The sequence below is a fragment of the Rhinolophus sinicus genome, chromosome 18 (assembly GCF_057876585.1).
Source record: "Rhinolophus sinicus isolate RSI-liver-muscle chromosome 18, RSI-T2T, whole genome shotgun sequence".
Taxonomy (NCBI): domain Eukaryota; kingdom Metazoa; phylum Chordata; class Mammalia; order Chiroptera; family Rhinolophidae; genus Rhinolophus; species Rhinolophus sinicus.
In genome coordinates, this window is record NC_142518.1 from 9108507 (window position 1) to 9130823 (window position 22317).

At 37.6% G+C, this 22317-nt stretch overlaps 1 protein-coding gene across 2 annotated transcripts in view; it reads left to right on the forward strand.

Annotated features, from left to right (window-relative positions):
* Nucleotides 1–175: 175 nt before the first annotated feature.
* MOSPD2 (motile sperm domain containing 2) overlaps nucleotides 176–22317 on the forward strand; it is a 45013-nt gene continuing 22871 nt past the window's right edge. For both annotated transcript variants that reach the window (XM_019746332.3, XM_019746331.3), the window contains exons 1-5: nucleotides 176–315; nucleotides 472–541; nucleotides 17561–17716; nucleotides 19336–19422; nucleotides 21103–21257. In XM_019746332.3, the coding sequence (XP_019601891.3) occupies nucleotides 307–315; nucleotides 472–541; nucleotides 17561–17716; nucleotides 19336–19422; nucleotides 21103–21257 (477 nt within the window). In that variant the 5' untranslated portion in view covers nucleotides 176–306. The remainder of the gene's footprint in view (nucleotides 316–471; nucleotides 542–17560; nucleotides 17717–19335; nucleotides 19423–21102; nucleotides 21258–22317) is intronic.

Consider the following 22317-nt stretch of genomic DNA (forward strand, 5'->3'; position numbering starts at 1 on the left):
CGGGGGAAGCGCTCGCGATCCGGCGGCTGGCGGGGGTGGGGTCCGCAGTGCAGGGAACAGCAGGGGGTGCGAACAAGAAGCGAATGGGAAGCCAGGCTGAGAGCCTAGTCCCGCCTCGAGACTCAGGCGGCTGTATTGGATTGGGCAGCTCTGCGACGCCTCCGCCCGCCTTCCGGTGTCACGCGACCGCCTCCACCTCCCGCCCTTCGCTCTTTACCTCTGGGCTGGCCTGGTGGGTGATGTGATATTGGGACGGCAGCTGTGGAAGTGGCGATAGCGACTGCAGTCACGTCCGCGCCCGCGACCATGGCCGAGGTGAGGAGCCGATCGCACCGCACCGTTGCCGGTTCCCACCTCAGACCCGAATCCTCCTCTGAGGCCGGTGGCCGCGCTCCCAGGTGCAGGTGGGCTGGGCCGAGGGGAAGCGGAATGGTGCGCTTGGTGTCTAAGCGTGTCTTGTCTTCCTTCCAGTGTCAAGCCCAGAATAAAGCCAAGCTCATCTCTGAGACCCGACGGAGGTTCGAAGTGGAGTATTTGACAGGTGGGTGTCATGTCCTCGGTGTGCAATGAGCGTCCCCAACTTTGCTGGAGTGTTTGCTGGTGTCTGTGGGAAGCGTTAGGGACCATTTCGACCCTCACAGGGGCGGTGCCCTGCATGATTCCAAGGTTTTCCTTTCCGTAACGTGCCATGCACGCTGCTCCAATCGGGCAGGTGATGCGTCCATTGCTTGCTAAAGGGCTAATGTAAGTTGGAAATCGGTGAGTTTCTACCTAGCATCTCGAGTTTATGGAACTTGCAGGACACTTGCTAAGCGCACGGTACTGGTGACACTGTCCAATCCACGGTTCCTCTGCTGACCTTTCACCAGCAGCAATCACGAAAATGAACCTGGACACTGCCATAATAGTATTCACTCACTGTGTACTTAATTGGGGCTCCAGATTCCTTGGATGTTTTGCCTAATTCTACATCAGACAACCCAGCATGCTGCCCACGGAGTAGGCCCTCCAGTGCTGGAACAAGTTCTTTTCATCCCACATTGAACCTAGCAAAGTACCTGTGAGTCCAGAATTGATGTATTGCTTGAACATTCTGTATCCAGATGTCACAGATACTTGAGTTGTCCAGTATTTGACTGATGATTTAATCCATGTACAGTAATTTTTTAAAACATGCAGGATAATTTGATATAAATATGGTATAAGTATTCTAATCCTGACCCTGCCACTTATTAGCTTACTTGTCTTTTCTGAGCCTCTGTTTTTACATAGATATAAAATGTGAATAATTAGGAGGCTTAATAATTAGGAGGACATCGAACTGTCCAGCATGGGGTCACATAGTAACCAAAATGACTATTTTGCCTCAATAGTCATTTGGTTACTGTGAAAGGAGTTAGGGTTGACTTTAGTGCTAAGCAGAGAGATTCCCTGCAATTTTAGGTTGCCCTTAGATTATATGTCAGTTGATGACCTAGAACAAATAAGGAAATCTGTTCCAAATAACATGGTCAGTAACCTTTTCATCCCTCCCTGTCAATTTTCTTCACATCCCAAACTTTGCATCAGAGAGTTGCAAAAGCACTTGATTCACTTTTAGCTCCGAGATCTCACTTCTAATAATACAGCTGGTTCCAGTAAAGAAATAATTTTAAAATTGCTTTCTATAGAAATGTGACTCTTATAGCTACACAGTTTATAATATTTTAAGACCCCAGAACTTGATATAATGAGCTAGTGTCTCCCCAATACTCTTCTACTTACACCCAAGCGAGGAAGAAGAATATAGTCATAGAAATGTGCTAGACGAGGTCTTAAAGATCATCTTGCCCCAATCTTCTTATTTTTAAAATGAAGAAAGTAAGGTTAGAGAGATTAAATGATTTGCCTAAAATCCCTGGTATTAGTGGCTAGGCCAAGGGCTGGTGCTCAGGTCTTCTGAATTTCACTATAGTAATCTTTTGGCAACACCATCCTGTCAAATTGTCATGTCATTCCCCATCTTGAAGCTCTTCGTTTCCTCCCTACTTTGTTTAGAATTAAAAAATCCCAGTTCTTTATAATGACCTACAATGCAAGGCCATGCACACACTCTCATTCTTTCCCCACTCCTCCATCCTCACCTGTCCCTACTTGCTTAGTACAGATTTCATCACTGCCCACAGTAAGAAACGTATTATACATTGCAATCCAGTACACGTGCACACACAAAACTGAAGCAAAAGTTTGTTAAATAATCCTTATTCTGAAAATCTATGACTTCCTGATGCAGTGACCCACTAAATTGTTATCACAACCTACTAACGTGACCCACAGTTTGAAAAACACGACCAGCTACACTGCCTCTTTTATGTTCTTCAAAGACTGAGTCTGTTTCCATCTCAGGACCTTTTTACTTCTCTCTGTCCGGAAGGCTCTTACCCAGATAGTGTGCATGGCTGGGACCTTCTTTTCTTTCCCATCTTGGTTTAAATGTGCCTGAGAAGCCTTTGCTGATTATTAAATAGCCTACCTGTCTTGTTTATTTTTGTCTTTTTTGCAAGTCTTACCATAGGCCGTAGTTATCTTGTTCATTTGTTTACTTATTGTTCATTTCCTCCGGTAGAACGTATGTAGGTCTGGGCAACCTGTGGACATTAAAGGCAAAGTTGGACTCACCTCTGTATACCTAGCACAGTTCTCAATACATACTCTTTGAATGAAGATAGCAGTGCTTAAATATATACATAGGGAGATTAGTCCAAGTCTGTAGTACTAAGAGCTCTCCTAACTGGCTTCCCTCCACCACCAAAATCTGGCAAAGAGCAGCCCTCACAATATGTCTCATAAAGACAAGTGTTATTTCTAAGTAGAGCACAGTATGGCATTAAGTATAGGGAGGGTTTTGTCCTTAAATATACACACTTGGGTATGTGTGAATGCACGTGGGTGGGTTATCTGCACAACCGTTGTAAATATAAATTTAATTTAAAGACTTGCAAGAGAAAGGGAAATAAAAACCTTTAAATACTTTCTCCCCTTAAACTTTCAGTTGTTTCCTGAAAGAGAGCATCAAGTAAAGGTAGAGTAGGAAGGTGACAGAAAGGGGTTTTGATTTACCTGTGTTCTCCCTTTCAAGTTTACTTTTTAGAAATTAACTCAGGTATTTAGAACATCCACTTTCCTCATTCCTCTTTTATGTCACCCTTTGTGTTGCCATTTAGAATATTTTGTTTCAGAAGAGCTTAAGGCAAACTTAAGCAATCGCAATGTTTTTCCTAAAGGAAGATATTTACTATCTGCAAGTATATCACTTAAAGCACTGGCTGTACTCCAGAAAACTCTTTGGAGGTAGATTCTTGGGAATCCCAAGCACATTTCTGTTTCCATAGAAATTAAGTTACCAATTATGGATAACTGGCAAAAGAATAAAATACAAGTCCATTATTGCTTGATGCATCATTAATGGTCCTCTTTTCTTCATTGTTTCTGTGAGAAATTCCATGCTGAGTTTCAAATGAACAACATTTCCTGTTCTCTCTTCCTCCTTCTTGTGGCCAAGGCCAGAGACTAATCCCTTGTGACAATAATTTATTCAGTTCCTCAAATACTCAGTATGTGCTTAATTCTGGGAAACTGTGTGTCAATATTAGAGAAAGTGCTGAAGAAGGATAGAGCCCCTTCCTGAACCACTAGAATCTAGTTAGAGGCGCTAAAACAGAGCTGTTCAAGTTAAGGCAAATTATATCAAGAGTAGTAAGAGTGCTACCATCATTTCTGTAAGAGTCAAAGATAAGGAAAATCACATATGATTGGGGTGGCTAGGTTAGCACAGAGTTAGAAAAAAAATCACAGGAAAAGTGGTGTTTCTCATGGACTTTGGAAGATGGTGGAGCTTGGCCAGGTGGAAAATGTGAACCAGGCGGATCCAATAGTGTGACCTAAGGCCCTGCAGTGAGAGGGTGGGGGGGGGCACCTTCAGGAAGCCCTCAGAAGTCCACTCCGAGGAGCCTAGGGAGGGCGGGGGAGCACACGTGGCTAAGAACGGGGGCCCTGGAGTGTCCAGAGCCTTGGACACCTAAGCGATGCCTTTGTGCTTTATGTAGTCAGTTTGGAGAGGTTTGTGGGGTGTTATTTTAGGTTTGTTTTCTGACTTTGCAAGTATGTATATGAATTCATTTAAATGAATTTGGATGATACCAAAAACGTCTGAGAACTCCCCATAAGCTCACCATCCACAGATAGCTCTGCTAACAGAGGATGCTTTTTTCCCCGTCTTTTTTTCTACACATTTTTAAAAACATAGTTAAAAGACCATCCTGTATGTAATTTTGTGTTGCATTATTTTACTGACATGTTATTTCCCCATATTTATGAAGTAAGCAACACTTTACCATTTAATAGTCTGTTCTACAAATAAAAGATAGTTTTGTCTTTTAAAAAGTCCCTTTGTGGACATTTATATTCTTCCCAGTTTTTTGTTAATACGTTTTGTGCAGATTATTTCCTTCAGACTCATGTCTAAATGTAGAATTACTGGTTTTAGTAGTGTATTTTTAAGACACTTTGTTTCATATGTGTTAAACTTTCCTCTATAGAAGTTGCACCAAGATTCACTCCCACCAGCACATATGTATGTGTTAGTCTCACGACAGCCTTATCTATATTTAGTGTCCTCATTTCTTAACTGATGGTGGTTTTAGATTTTGCATTTGATGACTAGTGAGAGTAAACTTTTCATGTTTACATCCACTTGTAGTTTAATTTTTTTTCACTAGTATGACTTTATAATTGGTTTGGGCTTTTCTTGTTTATGTTACTTACTTTGTTCATTCTCTGAATGTATTCGCAATTTCCCATTCATTTGTGGTTTCTTCCATTGCTGTTAAGTTAAATAATTTCCTCTCCATTGACTTTTTCTAGTTTTTTAATTTTTGTTGTCTTATTATTTTTAAATTTAGAAATATCTTTTATGTACAGAATGTGTAAAACATGAATAAAATAAACACCCATGTACTCAGCTTTCAGCCAAAGAAATGGAACCTCCTGGGTGGGTACCCCTATCCCTGCTTATCCTGCATTTGTCCTTCATCCGTCCTGTGCCCCACCAGGCAGCTGCTTGTCCTGCATTTGGTGTTACTCATTCCCTTGCTTTTCATTAGCTTCACCACCTGTGATGTATTCCTCACCAGTACTTTAAGTTTACCTCATTTAAACTTTAAATAAAAGCTGAATATATTTTTCCATGACTTGCTTGTTGCTCAGTCATTCATATTGTCAAATATAACTGTACTGTCATGGATTCCTTTTTATAGCTGTGTAATAGTGCACAGAATGAATATACCAGTTGATGGATGTTGAGTTATTTCTACGTTTTGCTATTATGTACAATGCTGCTGTGAACATTCTTACGCATATCTGGTATCTAGAGTTTCTCTAAGGCAGTGATTCTCAATGTTTGTGCAGGAACCGTAGTTCCTTGAGACCATTTCAAGGGGTTTGAGAGGTCAAAACTATTTTCATAATAACACTAAAACATCATTTTCCTTTTTCATTGTCATTCTCTCACAAGCGTACGGTGGTTGTTTTTCCAGAGGTTACGCTAGTGTGATATCGTTGCTCTGACAGCTGATGGAATGTGTGCTGGTATGTTCTCGTGTCAATTTTTTTAAATCAGTTTTAATACCTACTAGTACAGTAACTACTGATAAATGTAACCAATATAAACAAACAAGCTCTTTAGGGTACTCAGCTATTTTTAAGAGTGTAAAATGGGACCTAAGATCAAAAAGTTTGAGAACTGCTGTTGTAGGGTTTGTACCCAACAGTGAAATGGGTGGGTCACAGAATAAGCAAATACTCTACTAGGTAATACCAAATGATTTTCCAAAGTGACTACCAGTTTTCATTTTAACCAGCAGTATCTGAATGTCCTTGGTTTTCCAGACCCTAAAATTTGGCATTGCTATTTTTTCTTTGTTTTGTTAGTTTTTTTCCCATGTGATAGGGCTGTTGGAATATCTCATTGTGGTTTTAATTTGCCTTTCTTTGAGTACCGGCAAGATTAAGCATTTCTTCATATCTCTGTGGGCCATTTGGTTTCCACTTCCATGAAAATCACTTCTTCAGGCTCTTCCTGGCCCTTTGTTCTTCCATATAAATTATAGAATCAGCTTATCATGTTTATGAAAAAAATAAAAAGCTTTTGTTGGGATTTTGAGTGGAATTGGGTTAAATCAGAAAATCAACTTTGGCCTATCCAAAAACCTGGTATAGAGTTCTACCTGCTAAAGTCTTTCTTGTTGAAAGATTTATAATTTTCTCCATAAAGGTTAACCTATTTTTGTTAAATTTATTCCCAGATACTTTACATTTTTTTAATTAAAATTTTGCTTTTATTATTTAAATTTTTGTTTAAATGGTGTCCTTTAAGAATTTATTTTCTAAATGATTGCTGGTTTATAGAAAGTGCATTTAACTTTTTACATTAATATTGAATTCAGAAACCTTGCTAACTCTTATTAATTTTGATAATATCTCTAGATTATTTTGGGCTTTCTGCATAGACGGTAATATCACCTTGAAATAATGACAATTTTCTAACTTTCCAATTCTTACATCTTTCAGTGCTTTTACTTTACATGGGCTGGAACCTTTAGAACAGTGTTGAGTAGAAGCAGTGATAAAAGCTTGCTTGTTTTATTCCTGATCTTTGAACGATAACCCCGAACATGTCACCGTTAAGTACTTTGATCTCTGTAGAGAACCTTTACCAAAATGAAGACATTTCCTTCTATTCCTGGTTTGCCATTTTGGTTGTCGTTTGCTGTTTTGTTCCAATTATGAGTGATGGTTGAATTTTACTACCGTGTTTCCCCAAAAATAAGACCTAGCCAGACCATCAGCTCTAATGCGTCTTTTGGAGCAAAAATTAATATAAGACCAGGTCCTAGCTGGACCATCAGCTCTAATGCGTCTTTTGGAGCAAAAAGACGCATTAGAGCTGATGGTCCAGCTAGGTCTTATTTTCGGGGAAACAGGGTAGATGCATTTTCTTCATCTACTGAACACATTTATTGTGTCTAATGAGATGTTCACTTGGTATTTTTCTTTTAATCTGTTAGTATGGCAGATTATATTAATCAGGTTTTTGAAATATATTGGTGGATTCAGTTAACATTTTATTTAGGAATTTTGCATCTATGTTCACGAACTGGCCTGTAATTTTCCTCTCTTGTACTTTTGTTGTTCATTTTTGACATCAAAATTATGCAGTTTTCATAAAATGAGTTAGGAGTATTTCCTCTTCTATTCCCTGAAAGATATGGTCATTGTGTAGTTCTAACCTGACTCCCCATATTCACTCCTCCCCCCAATTTATTATTGTTTTATGTATCTGTATTTGTTTACTTACCATAAGTTTACTAATATTTCTATTTACCATTCCTTTTTGAGTTTCAGATCTTGTATCTGGAATCATCATTTGATCTAAAGTATAACCTCTAGATTTTCCCTTGGTGGGGTCTTAGTGGTAAATCCTTAATTTTAAAGAAGTCTTTGTCTTTTTTTTAATTAAGCAATTAACCTTGAGGAATGCCTTCATTTTATTAGGCCAAAGGAGACAAAGTGGTTAGAGAAGTAGAAGAACCAGGAAACTGTAGTATCATAGAGGATCTCAGGGGAATTTCAAGGACAGGAAGCTCAGCAGTGAATGGAAGGAACACTGTAGGTAAAGAGTGCATGGAACAGGGATTGTCCTTGCCAACTGCCCTCTCTGGAAAGGATGGGAAAGGAAAATGGCATTTAAAGTGTAACTACACTATTGGATATTTTACATAAGCTCTAGATTATGAACCATCCAAGGGATCAGCTCAGGCTTTATTCATTTTTGCATCTGGAATACCTAGCTCTCTTTTGAGCTAGCATATGGTGGGTGATCATAAATTAGTCCTCATAACTAATGTGTAATGTATTATCCCCAAGAGAGAAAGCCTTTCAAAGACAGATAAAGTTGTTATGATCAGAACAACAGGAAAAGATCTTAAGAATTTATTAATTTTTATCATATCTAAATATATCAAGCCTCTGCTGTAGAGAATATAAGATTGTAACTTCACATGGAGATTTGAGTGATATATTTGTGATGGGATAGAGAATTGGTAGACCTGCTTATTTTTAAAAATTTTATTTTTTTATTAGTTTCAGGTGTACAAAACATAGTGACAAAGTAATAATCCCAATAAGTCTATCCATCTGACACTGTACATAGTTATTATATTATTGACTATATTCCCTACACTGTACTATATACCTCCATTATTTTTTTTAATTATAGTTGACATTCAATTTTATTTTATATTAGTGTCAGGTATACAACATAGTGGTTAGATATTTATATAATTTGTGAAGTAATCCCCCCAATAAGTCTAGTACCCACCTGGCACTATAGTTTTTACATTATTATTGACTATATTTCATGTGCTGTACTTTATATCCCCATGGCTATTTTGTTACTTCTTAATTCCTTCACCTTTTTCACCCAGCCCCCACCCCCCTCCCATCTAGTAATCCTCAGTTTGTTCCCTGTATCTATGGATCTGTTTCTGTTCTATTTGTTCATTTATTTCATTCTTTAGAGATACCTGCTTATTTCTGAATCTTTATTTTCAGTGTAACTTTTATCAGCACCTGGCAAATATTTTTGACTCCTCTCTTTATGTTGTTGACCTATTCTTCATATATGCTCATCTTGAATGTGTAGTGGAATATGCAACTTTAAAGAGTCTGTTACTAGAATGTTGTTACTTCTAAGATCTCTGTTACTAGAATATTGTCACTTCAATTGTCAGTTGAAAAGCTTGCATGAGAAGAGTGGTCTATTTACCAAATCTGTGCCATCTCGATAGTAGAGTATTTGAATGATTTTTTATTAGTAAAAATTTAAACTGACAAGAATTTTGGTTTGATGGGATCTCTAGGAGGTGGGTAGAGTTCACAGAAATTCCTAAAAAAATTTTCCCCTACAGCCATTTTTACAAGGAATGGGAGAACAAAAAAATTGCTTCATTTCAGTCTAAACTATTTTAGCTGAATTTGTGTTGACTATAGAGGTTTGGTGTATATGTATACAACTATTTTGATATTAGTTACTTTATATGTACTAGTTGGGCTATGATTTACAGAAGCTCTTCTTTTCCCATTATACTGCTATATATTCACAATTAACATAAGACATTTACAGATAATTTTTTTAAGTTTTTATACAGGCACTTACTGTGTACCAAGATCATTGGAGAGAAACATAAAAATATGTAAGTGAAAATAAAAGACATATGAGAAACCCATATACATCTAATAGGACTTCCAGAAGAAAAAAAATAGAGACAGTGCTATTTGAAGACGTAATAGTTGATAGTTTTCCAGGGTTTATAAAAGACATCAAATCCTCAGGTTAAAGAAGCATAACAAAATCTGAGCATCATAAAGAAAAATAAATTAATCCCTAGGCATATCGTAATGAAACTGAAAACACCAAGGACAAAGGAAAAATGTAACAACTGCTGAAAAATGACAGATTATCTACAAAGGAACAAATATCAGACTGATACCGGTACTTGATTTCTTATCAGCAACAGTTAATGCCAGGTAACAGTGAAATAATTTTCTGAAAGAACAAAGGAAAATAACTGCCATTTTAGAATATTTAGTCTAGAGTGAAGATAAAATTTTTTCAGGCATGCAAAGATTGACAGTCCATTGCTAATAAAAAATCTATTAGACTCCTTTACTAATAATAGAACCCAAAAGGAAGTAGCGGGATGCAAGGAGCAATGAAAAGCAAAGAAACTGGTGAGCAAATTAGTAAAGAAACGATCTGAATTAATGTTGTTAGTAAAAAAAAATCAACAACAGTAATAATAGGAATGGGGAGATTGAGGCAAAACATTACAAGACTTGTTCAGAAGGAGGATAGAGATATTAACTAGATTTTGTCGATTAAGTGTGAATATTTAAACTTAGGGTAAGCACTGAGAGACAGAAACAAAATATTTAATTTCTAAACCAGTGAAAGAATGAAAAGGTGAATGAAGAAAACATCATCTCTACAGCAGGAATCAAGAAAGGAGGGAAAAAACCAGCATAGTAAGTAGAAAACACAGAGTGAAACAGCAGAAATAATCCAACTTTATCAATAGTTACCACAAATATAAACAAATATATACTTCTTACCAGCGTAGATTTTTAAAATCTTAATTGCATGCTGCCTATAAGAGACTAATAACCTAAAATAAATTAATGTAGAAAGGTTAGAAATAAAGAGATGGATTCAATCCCCGCATGGGCCACTGTGAGCTGCGCCCTCCTTAAAAAAAAAATAAATAAATAAAATAAAAATAAAAAAGAAAGAAAGAAAGAGAGAGATGGAAAAAGATGTATAAAACAAATATTAACCAAAAGTAATCCTGTGTTGGCTATATTTTCATTAGACAAAATATTATTTAGGGTGAAAACCTATACATATAAAAAGGGGTGCTACTAGTAATAAAAGGACCCCTAAAAAGATACAACAATTAGGAACATAAAAAAGTATCTTACAGTTTAGCCTTAAGATACATAAAGCAAAAACTTCCAAAATTATAAGGGAAACTCAAAAAATCCACAAACATTGAATGATTTTAACAAACCTCTTTCAGAAATACACAGAACAAGCAAGCAAGAAATCCTTAAGATTTCAGATTTTACCACTACAATGAACAAAGTTGATAATAGATATGTATGTTTGTATGTGTATGTATATTGAGTTTATAGTCTCTCCTACCCAACAAATAGAGAATACATAATTTTGAATATATATTTGTGCTCTTGGAGCTTTTGCAAGCATTCACCACATACTACGTCAGTAATAAGTCTCAGAAATTCCATAGTAGCTAGATCATACATGTTCTCACACCATTAAACAACTATATTAGAAGTCACAATAAACAGGTACTTAAAATCAAATGTTAAGAAACTAAAATAGGACACCTCTAGATAACCTATAGACTAACAACTTCCTAGCAACGTTTGTAGTTCTTTTGCTAAATAACCTGTGCATTAAAGAGGATAGCACAATGGAAATTACAAAATACTTAAAGCTGAGCAACAGCAAAATACCTGTGGTCTTACATGCATTCATTAGAATGACGAGGTCCTAATAAAAATCAGCTAAAGATTCAATTCAAGGGGCCACAAAGTGAACATGAGTAAATACAAAGAAAGTAGGAGGAAGGAAATAAGAACAGATGTTAATGGTATGGGGGAAAGATAGTAGATATAATAAACACAAGCTGTTTTTTTTGCAAGGGCTAGTAAAATAGACAAACCTAGGATGACCAATTAAGAAAGGAAGAAGGCAAAGACATACACTAGGAACAAAAGCAGGCAATAATTATAGATGTGATAAGAGATTTTCTTAAATCAGAATAATACAATGACCAGTGTTATCACAGTAATTTAATAAACTTAAATGTAAAACTTTCTGGGGAAAAGAAAAATTGTCTCAATGAGAAGTAAAAAAACCTAAATAGATCAGTGACTATTAAAGAAATTGAATTGATAGTCATACCCAGTGTCCCCAAAAATAAGACCTAGCCAGACAATGAGCTCTAATGCATCTTCTGGAGCAAACATTAATATGAGACCCAGTCTTATATAGACCCAGTCTTACATTATAGTAAAATAAGACCGGGTCTTATATTAATTTTTGCTCCAAAAGATGCATTAGAGCTGACTGTCCGACTAGGTCTTATTTTGGGGGAAACAGGGTAGATTTTTACCAATCTCCCCGCCCCGCCACCATAAAGACGCATGTGTACACATAAGGCAAAAGCAGTTGTGTTAATCCCCGGAATGCAAAGATGATTCAGAATTTAAAAATGTAGCAGAGGAATTTACCATATTAACATAATGCTTCTCAATTAAATTTTTGAATAGGTACAGTTCAACTATCTCAAAACCATAAAAAGATAAACATTCAGAAGTGTCTTTCATCTCTTGTGCCTCTTCACTCCCTTCTCCTCTTTTCTCTTTAGGTAACCAGGTCTGTTCCTGTTTCTTTTTTCTGTATTTGTTTAAGCCAATACAAACATTATGTGCATTAACAAAATTAAATGAGGGAAGATGTTTATTTCGATAGAGAGAAACCACACTGGCTATAATTCAACTATATGAAAAAGCGAACAAAACTTTTTGAAAACAAGGAAAACATAACTTTAAGTGTATCTTCTAAAAACCTACGGAAAATATTATGTTTAATTGTGAAACTTCAAAATAATTCCCATAAAGTCAGGAAAAAGACAGTGATCTCCACTATTCTTCAATTCTACAATATATAAAATAACCTCGTTATTAATATGGCGAGGAAAATAATAGGTATGAGGTTTGCCAATCTTGTCAGTATTGTCTAGTGATAGCAACACAAAAATATCTAAACTGCCTAATAATCTAACTGAAGAAATATATGGCTTTTTCTTTTATGGAGAAAACTATAAAATGTTATTAAAGAATATTGAAAAAAGACCTGAATAGATGAGTTGAGCGATATATCATCTAAGATATTATGTCTCTTGCATATCCAGCATACGAATCCAGCTTTTGAAGACTAGGAGCTGAAGCAGAAAAGCACCTTCCCTCTCTACACCACAGGGGAGGTCAGCAAAGTCCTGTTTTTGTACTGTCCTCGAGCTCAGAATGTTTTTTTTCCTGTATTTTTAAACGATTGCTAAAAACAACAAACAAGGAAGAATCGTCAATGGAGGCCATATGTGGCATTCAAAGTGCAGGATATTTAGATATTTACCATCTGGCCCGTTACATAAAAAGTTTGCCAACCCCTGCAGTACACCAGTGGTTCTCAAAGTGTGGTCCCTGGACCAAAGGGCAGCACCAACATCCTGTAGCAACTTGTTACAGATGCAGATTCTCAGATGCCATCCATGAATTGACACTCTTAAGGGTGGGGCCCAATCCCTGTTTTAACAAGCCCTCCCTGGTTTTGATACTTGCTGAACTTTGAGAATCACTACTTCAGCTAGTGGCTTAATCCTATTTTAAAAGATCACCTGCCTCTCCCTCTCACCAGGTAGCTTCACTGGAAAGTGGAGATTCAGAGTAGGTGTGGCCAATGAGCAGAGGATGCCCTTAAAGGAATATTTTGTTGTTTAGGCACCTGATCACTCCCATTGTTGACATTTGCACAGTCCAGCCAATAGAAATGGTTGATCTAATGCAAATGCCCATCCAGGACCCCAAAAGAACTTTAAGTCAATCCATGCTTAGAGAGCTGGAGAAATAAGAGACCTAGAGAAATTAAGAGGTTTTAAACTACTATAATATTCAAGAGTTGTATATTTGCTGCTTTTGAACATTATGACACCCAGTTAATAACTGGTCTCTAGTTTTCATTATCAGAATACTTCAGTATTTTTTCAACCTTTATCTGAATTCTAGGCACATTTATAATAACTACAATATACTTCCAAGATTTTCTCAACTGATTAACTAATAGGTCAATTAAAATTTAGTCTTCTACTCATGGGTAGCATTCTTAATTTATTTAAATAAAAGTTTACTTGCATAGTGTTTAACATTTTCAAAATGTCCTTGATCTTCATGACTGTGGGTAGGCAGACCGTATCTCCATTTTATAGAGAAGAAAATCAGTCCCAGAGTGACTTGTTCAGTCTCCCTATCCATAGTACCATGGATCTTCTGATTCCATCATTCTGTCCTGTATCCTGAATCTAGCTAGAATTTTTTTCATATTTGTTAACCTTAAAACAGTTTCTGACCTATTGGTCATTTCACCAGCCAAGAGAGAAAAGAAAGTTAATGGAATTTTCTGTTTTATGAGTAACAATTCTATTCTCTTTATGTTGCAATACTTAAAATTTTCCGAAGGTGTATATGTGAGAAACAATGTGTGTGTGCGGGGGGGTGTCAGTGTGCACGCATGCACAGCAGACAGAGAGATGAAAAGCTGAGAGTTCTCTTTGCCCTGGAACATTTAGTACTGTCTGTTGCAGAGGTGAATCACCATTACCCTTTATTTAACTTTAGTTCTTTCTCTGTCAAATTATGAACTTTACAATTTGTCTGGTGGCAGTATACTGTATAAATACCGTGTTTCCCTGAAAATAAGACCTAGCCCAACAATTAGCTCTAATGCGTCTTTGGGGGCAAAAATTAATATAAGACCCGGTCTTATTTTCCTATAATATAATATGATATGATATGATATGATATGATATGATATGATATGATATGATAATATATATAATATATATAATATAATATAATATAATATAATATAATATAATATAATATAATTTTATAATTATATAAAATTTTGCTCCAAAAGACACATTAGAGCTGATTGTTCAGCTAGGTCTTACTTTGTGGGAAACGGTATAAGATCAATTTACAGAGCAAAATTCATATAGAATAGAAAGAAACAATGAACCACAGATGTGCTTAAAATTTCTTAACAAAGTGGCTGAAATGAGCTTTGAGCTATTTTGAAGAAAGGCAAGGATGAGGCTTAAAAATTCACCACTTAAGATTGATGTTGGTTTGTGATGAAGTTTTCATTGGTCCACAGCAAGATTAAAGTAATAAGGACACCATATTATGAGAGTATATACATATGCATACAAATCGGTGCATAATACTGTCGAACGAACTCAAAGAGTCTAGAGGCTTTCGCTAGATACTAGTGATAGAGATTTATTCAAGGGTCTTAGAGTTTGCAAACTCGGAACACAGCTAGGCAAAAACCTGGAAGTGTTCCAAAGAAGAAAGAAAAGATAAAGAGTTCTTAAAAGACCCATCCTTGAGAAGAATCAGTCCTGCATTCTTAGCCCTAGGATTGGTCCCAGACAGTTATCAGTCAGATGTCAGGAAGTCTGGATGATGGATGCCAGGTGGTACAGAAGATGAGTGCCAGGAGGTCTGGTCATGTCTGGTGGTCTGGATACGTGAGTCCCTTAGAGGATAATCAGGGTTTATCTGGAAGTCCAGGCATTGACACAGGACTGGAAAGTTCAAAAGTTTTAAGTTCCCAGGCTAGTTAGAACAAGAATATCATCATTTCTTCATGCCTCAGCCTACTCAATTTTAGTAATTTAGCCGCTAGACTTAGTGACTCCATTTTATTTCTTCATTCTATTCCTCAAAACTAATCTCTTCCTAATCTGTATGCTTTAATCATGAAGAGGTAAAGTCTTTCAAAATGATGTCCCTGGTAGGCTTATGGGGGTGGAAAATACAGGGAAGGAGAGGATTTGGGAGGGGGTCTTGTGAGGGTGGAAGAAGAGGGGCAGGAGAAAAGTGGGGACAGATGAGGTCTAAAGGGGAGAGAAAATGAGACAGAAAAACAAAGTAAACTGAGCATTCAAGGTAGGGAAAACTTGGCCTGGGACCACAAGGCCAAGTGTAATTGTGCTTATGACAAAACAATTTGTTGCATTCAAATACAGCCCCAGGCAACTGAACCCTCAACTGTTAGGAAATTTTGAGAAAATTAATCCTTTGGTAAGTCCAGATGTTATAGGAAGAAGCTAAAGATGAACACTCAATATGTATCTGAAGATACCAAAACACACGTGTGCACACCCTCTACCCCTGACAAAATCAGGAAGTATGCATTAAACACTTCTACCTGTTTGAGTTGCCAGCTAAATTAGTCATCTTTTATATAGACCACCTCTTTTATTTGAAAGAACAACTGGAAAGTAAATGTGGTTATTCAGATGTGGGTATTTGGCAGAAATTTTCTAGAAAATGAATGAGGTCAGCCTGTTATTTCAAGGAAAACACCATGCTGGTCCAGGGGAGATGGCTGTACAGTAGCCAAACTAGATGGTGCTTCCTCAGGGGACAGGTGCTCCCAGGGGCTCTCTTGATGCTAAACAGTGTAAACTCTTTAAGTCTAACTCATGTTTAAACTTTATAATTAAAGTTGTTTTGAATACTGATGAATTTTTCAATAGCAGAGCTAAAAAACATTTTCCAAGGTTTACCTACTACAGAACCACTCATTGTATAGATGAGAAAAATAGAACCCAGATATTAAAAGGCATTTCCAAGGTAACACTCTACACGTGCATGTTTTAGGGCCTAATCTTATATTTTATAGTGCTTTAAACTTCCAACTACTTTCATATATACATGTTCATCTGATCCTTGCACAACCCTGTGAGTATCTAAAGCAGCTTAAAGATAAGGAAACTGAGACTCAAAGAAGATAGTTCTCTGAATGCACTTTATGTTTCCTTGCCCTTTAAGCTATTACCTCAGAGGGTCTGAAATAAGGCTGAGCAAATGGAGAAGACAGAATCTATAAAACTTCGCAACTAATTAGAAGAAAAAAACACTGGAGATGAAGAAGCCAGAAAACTTTCAGAAGTTTCTTGCTAGGTCCCCTGGGAGGGTACCATTAAGCGAGGAAATAAAAAGTGAGAAGTAATGCATTCATTCAACAAATGTTTCCTGAAGGCCTTTTCATGGAACTGCTATCATGGGCTTTGGGGGGTTCGACGGGATGGACAGTGCCATTACTGTCTCCATGTGGGAAGACATGGCACGCATGCCAGTGACTCAGATTCACGGGGGAAAGTGCTAAATGCCATGAGAAAGGCTTAGGTCAAGTCCTGTAGCTGTTCACAGGCGGGAAGGAATGACTTCTGGGCTCGGGAAATGTTATGGAAGAGGAAGCACTTGAAAGGAGTCTTGCAGGATGGGAGAATTTGGACGTGCAGAGGTGGCTGTGAGGAGACGAGGAAAATTCAGTTATAGAAAAATAGTGAGAGCAGGGTGTAGAAAGAAGACTATCAGATACAGAGATTGGTAGGAACATAGCATGTATGTAGGCTGACAATGAGAAATTATTATTGAAAACAATTATTCCAATAAGTTATAGAAAATGTTAACTGCTACATACATGGTCAGTTTCCATCTTGTATTCAGTTCATTTTTTTAAGTGATACTTGCCAAACAAATGTCTTTTGAAGTACAACTTAGTTCTTTACATATAAAATTTCATTTTGCATTGACCAGGGTAAGGATTTCAAGTTCAGATAACACAATTGATCTTCCCAGATGTTGGTTTATAGTTTTAGAGAGGGTCCTGCAAAATATCTTACTATGGTCTTATTTTTTAAAATCTACAGTGGTTTACCGTGTTTCCCCGAAAATAAGACCTAACTGGAAAATAAGCTCTAGCATGATTTTTCAGGATGACACCCCCTGAACATGAGCCCTAATATGTCTTTTGGAGTAAAAATTAATATAAGATCAGGTCTTATTTTTGGGGAAACACGGTATTTAAAGTAAACCTGCAATCTTTAGATAACTTTATTCTCCTCACACTTAGAAATTCCATCAGTCCTTTAAATTGCATTTTCATCCGAACTGCATCCCTGTGTCTATCTTCAAATAGCTTAGCTTTGTTTTCCGGGTCTTTCTTCTCCTTTGGCATTAGTGTTTGTTATTATTCACTGTAGAATTTATCTGACTTGGATGTTTATTACTGTTTTTCCCCTAGATAAGCCAGATAAATATGATCCACGTGATGTTGAAAGGCTACAACAAGATGATAACTGGGTTGAAAGTTACTTATTCTGGAGACATGATGCTGTAGATGAAACACTGAAGATGATCGATGAGAGTTTTCAGTGGAGGAAAGAAATGTGTGTCAACGGTAAGCTGTTCAATTTAACCTTGACAGTATGCTATTCCCTGCATAAATGTTACTGTTTTACATTCATCTAATAGTGTATTTGCAAATATCTTTGGCAATCATCATAAACACCAGAATATAATGTATTATACAGACCCAATAACACTTTGAAAGGAGTGTCATGTGAGTAAGTCTTAAAAGTCAGATCATTCATGAGGAAATCAGATCACCAGGAAGCAGAATCACACTCAGACTGTTCACTCACAGCAGAATCTCCTAATGTGTGCTTGTTAGTTCGGTACCATTAAACAATAGCAAGACAACATCTTCGCTCTTAGGCCTAGAGATACTCTTTGCCTGTTTTTCTTAGTTGTTGCCTTATGTTCTTCTCCATCCTCAGAGTTCCTTGTGCTAATAGGTGTTCCATATAGAATAATTGAATGGAGGTCCCCCAAAAGCAACCTTATCCCCAAAGATGCCTTGGCAGCCTTCTTTTAGTGGCTTAATTTCAAGGCCTACTTCAAGACTGAAATTTTCTCCAAAAACGGGAGTTTGAAATCTTAGAGGGAGGTTTTATAATAGTCATCAAATACATAAAGAACTCTTCTCAGAAAAGGTTACTCATTATCTCTCTCCTCCTAAAAATTTAACAAGAAACTGGCATAACTACTGGCTTTGATGAGGTATAAAAAATTTCCTGACCTTGAGGAATATAAACTCTGGAGTGACTGAGTCTGGAGACTTAATACAAAATAGTCAACAAATAAATCGAGCAGACATTCGCCCCAATCCTCACACTTGTAGAAGGAATCCATCAGAAGGGACGTATTTAATAATTCGATTGGAAATGTAAAAACTATAGGTAATTGCAATAAACAGTGATGCATTTATTAATCAAGCAAATAAATACAAATCTGGTATTTCTAAATTACTTAAGGACAGAATAAACGTTTAACAATAGTTTTTTCTTACATAGAATTGCTTGTGTCTAGTGGCAGACAGCAGGTATAAGGTAAAGGGGGTGAGGAAAGATAAAGAAATCTTTGGAAGTTCTTGGGGAACTACTGGCAAATGTAACAAAAGCACTTGCTGTCTTGCTCTGTTGGATCTCGGCCTCACGAGAGACAGGATAGGCCCTCTTTGTTCCTCCTGCTACAGGAGCTAGCACTTTTCCTATTTTCCACTTGCCCCAAGATTATAAAATGTATTAGACTCTACTGGATATCAGGTTTTGTCGAAAAACATTATTTTGTAAATGAAACCATAGTGATTTTTTTCATTAATTCTGAATCTATACTGTAGATATTTATGGGTGTGTTCTCTTGAAATTGTCCAACAGTAACAATATTTGTTTGCAAATCATTATATGAAACACAACCAGACCACGGAAATGTGTCTATGTAAATAAAGGCTGACATGTCAAAGGGCAATGGATTTTTTTTCATTTCTCTCATCTGTATGTAGTTTGTTTACTTAGTAAGAAACACTGTTTTATTGCTAGATGCTCTAGCCAGATGTTTGAATAAACTTTATCTTTTTCATATCAGAGCTACTATATAACAGTACCTTTTACATTGTGAGTTTTCTTTTTAAAAAGGTCCCTAAGTTACAATTACTCATCAAAGTGTATCACTTTTTAGATCTGACTGAATCCTCCATTCCCAGATGGTTACTGGAAATCGGAGGTATTTATCTCCACGGTTATGACAAAGAAGGCAACAAGTTACGTAAGTATATTGAATTTATGGACTGGCTTTTCAATATTTTGAGATGTACTTGTGTAGCTCAACAGAATTAGTAACAGGCGGCACTTCCTCCATAGGTAGCACACGGCAGGTTCCTTCCAGTTGGGGACGGTTAGGGCCATCTTGACTGAGCGTCTCATACTCGGTAGTTATACTACTGTTTACATTCTACCTAATCAAACAGGCAGCAAAGGCAAATGCTGCAGCCCTAACACAGCCACAGTAATGTAATTCAGAGTCACTATCATCTTTCTAATTTGATTGTGACATTAAACTTCAACCCAGTACTTTTATGGAAATCTTTTTGACAGTCCCTGAGGGTTGGTACATGGAAGTTTTTCTTTTCAAGTTTCCCAGTCTTGTCCCCTTTCTTTCTCCTCGATCTGTGTGACAGCAGGAGGAACACTAACACTCATCGCTGCCATCCCGACAACTCTCTTCTATCCCCATTGCCCCAAATCCAGCTTGGTTTGTACCAAGGCTGACACCCAGCAGACGTGTCAGAGCACCATTTTGAGCAGACGTCCTGCCCAGGCAGCTTCACGCACGTCACTGCATGCCTTGCTCGCCTTCTGCGGCATGTGGTCTGTTCCTGTGTGAACAGTACTCTGTGCATTCTCCTCCTATCACTGGCTCCTCCTCAGTCTTCTTTGCGCATTTGTCCTTCCACTTGTCCTTTAAAAGTGCTTCCCTGGCTTCATTCCTTTTTTTGGCCTCTTTTCCTTTCTAGCTGATACAGTGTCTTTGAGTGATCTCACGTACCTTGACAGCTTCAGCTGCCTCCCCTGAAGGGCGCTGAGCCCACACCGTCCCCAGGCCACGTGCACATACATGCCCAGCTACCCACTGATGGGTGCCACCAGATTGATTACCAGCCGGCTGCCTTCAACATAACACACAGCTGAACACCCGAGTCCCACCATCTGCTCTGCCCCTGTACTGCCCAGCTCAGGCCAGCAACCACTGGCTCGTCCCTCTGACATAGCTTCACTTCGCCCGTCTGGTTTCACCAGCACTTCCTCAGTTCAGTCCCTCACTAGCTCTTTCCCGCAGCGCCTTCCCAGGGCAGCAGCTGTTGGGTTTCCTCTCTGTCTCTTCCAGTCTCCTCTCTATGCTGCTGCCTGAGAGATGTTGTAAACAGGAAAATCAAAACACCTTAGCATTGTATGCAGTCCTCAAATCCCAGCCCTATCTCTGCTTAGCTTCACCTCTCATGTTTTGTCTTAGCTGCCACCACTCTGAATGGTTTGCCACACTCACCTACGTGCACGACACCCACTCACACCTCCACGGTGCCTCTGTCCAGCCTCTTCCTCTGCAAGGAACATTTTTTCTATTGCGCAACAGAAGCAATGACGACTTTCTTTTTCGTTAAGCACAGTTAAGGGTACTCTTATCTTATTACCAAATATGGTTTGTTCTCTTGTATTTTCTTTCCCCCCTTACTTACTAGTGGAGGATATTTCCTAACTTTCTGCTACTCTTTAACGTTCTCAAGTGCACACTACTTCTCATTTAGAAAAAGGAAGAGATATTTTAATCTGAGAAACAAAATGAATTATAAATGAAGAAAAATGAAAAGGGAAAGAATGATATACGTATAAAATAATGTTATAATGCCATAAACATTTTTCTTATTTTTATCTTATGTTCTGCTAAAAGTCTGGATCAGGGTGAAGTATCATATAAAAGATCATAAAACCATACTGGACAAAAAGAAGCTTATCGCATTCTGGTTGGAACGTTATGCTAAAAGAGAAAGTGGGAAACCTATAACAGTGATGTTTGATCTGTCAGAAACTGGACTAAACAGCATAGTAAGCATTTTTCTTTAATTCTAAATCATTGTTTATCTTCCATCCTTCCTGTCCTCCCTGCCACTCCTCCCTAACCAAATTTTGCTATAAAATTGAGCTAACCAAGTTATGTTTCAGATTTATTCTCCGCTCTCCCGTGTTATGAGTGAAGTCAAACATGGAGTAAGATTTGCAAACAAATAAATTTGCTTCAGTATTTAGCACTGAAACTGTAGATTTCCTACAAATGTTCCTTGTCTGACACACATGATGTAGAGGTAGGATGTGGAGGCTGACAGGCTACTGAGCACACGTGGTCACTGAACTTTTCTGCCAAAGCTCATATCCTACAGCACCTACCCCTGTAAAGCACTCAGTAAATACTAAGGAACGTCTGCTCTCTATTACACCATTACATTCATACAGTGCCTTGCAGCTGTGAGATGTTCACCTGAGTTTTGCACATACAGCACTTTGTGATTTTGTTGGGGTTCTGTTTGCTTCTTTGGATTCCAGAAAACTGGAAACCAATTTTCCCCAAGTGATTTTGCCAAGTTTAAAAAAATAAATCAAACCTACCAGTCTTTAATTTGGGCGCTTGTGACCTGAGTGGTAACTACAAACCCTTCAGCAGCGATGGGGATCCATCCATAAGCACATTTATTAGAGCTGTCGTCTCTTACATTCAACCCTTGGCTAATTCTGGTAGCAGTAAAGTGGCATTCACACACCTGCCTGGGGCAGTGTTAAAACTGTTTGAAAATCCATTTGGCAAAATACCATGTTTCCCTGAAAATAAGACCTATCCGGACCATCAGCTCTAATGTGTCTTTTGGAGCAAAAATTATATAAGACCCGGTCTTATTTTAACATAAGACCGGGTCTTATATAATATACCATGTTTCCCCGAAAATAAGATCTAGCCAGACAGTCAGCTCTAATGTGTTTTTTGTAGCAAAAATTAATGTAAGACCCAGTCTTATTTTACTATAATATAAGACTGGGTATGATATGATATATATGATATATATGATATGATATGATATGATATGATATGATATATGATTCCGGGTCTTATATT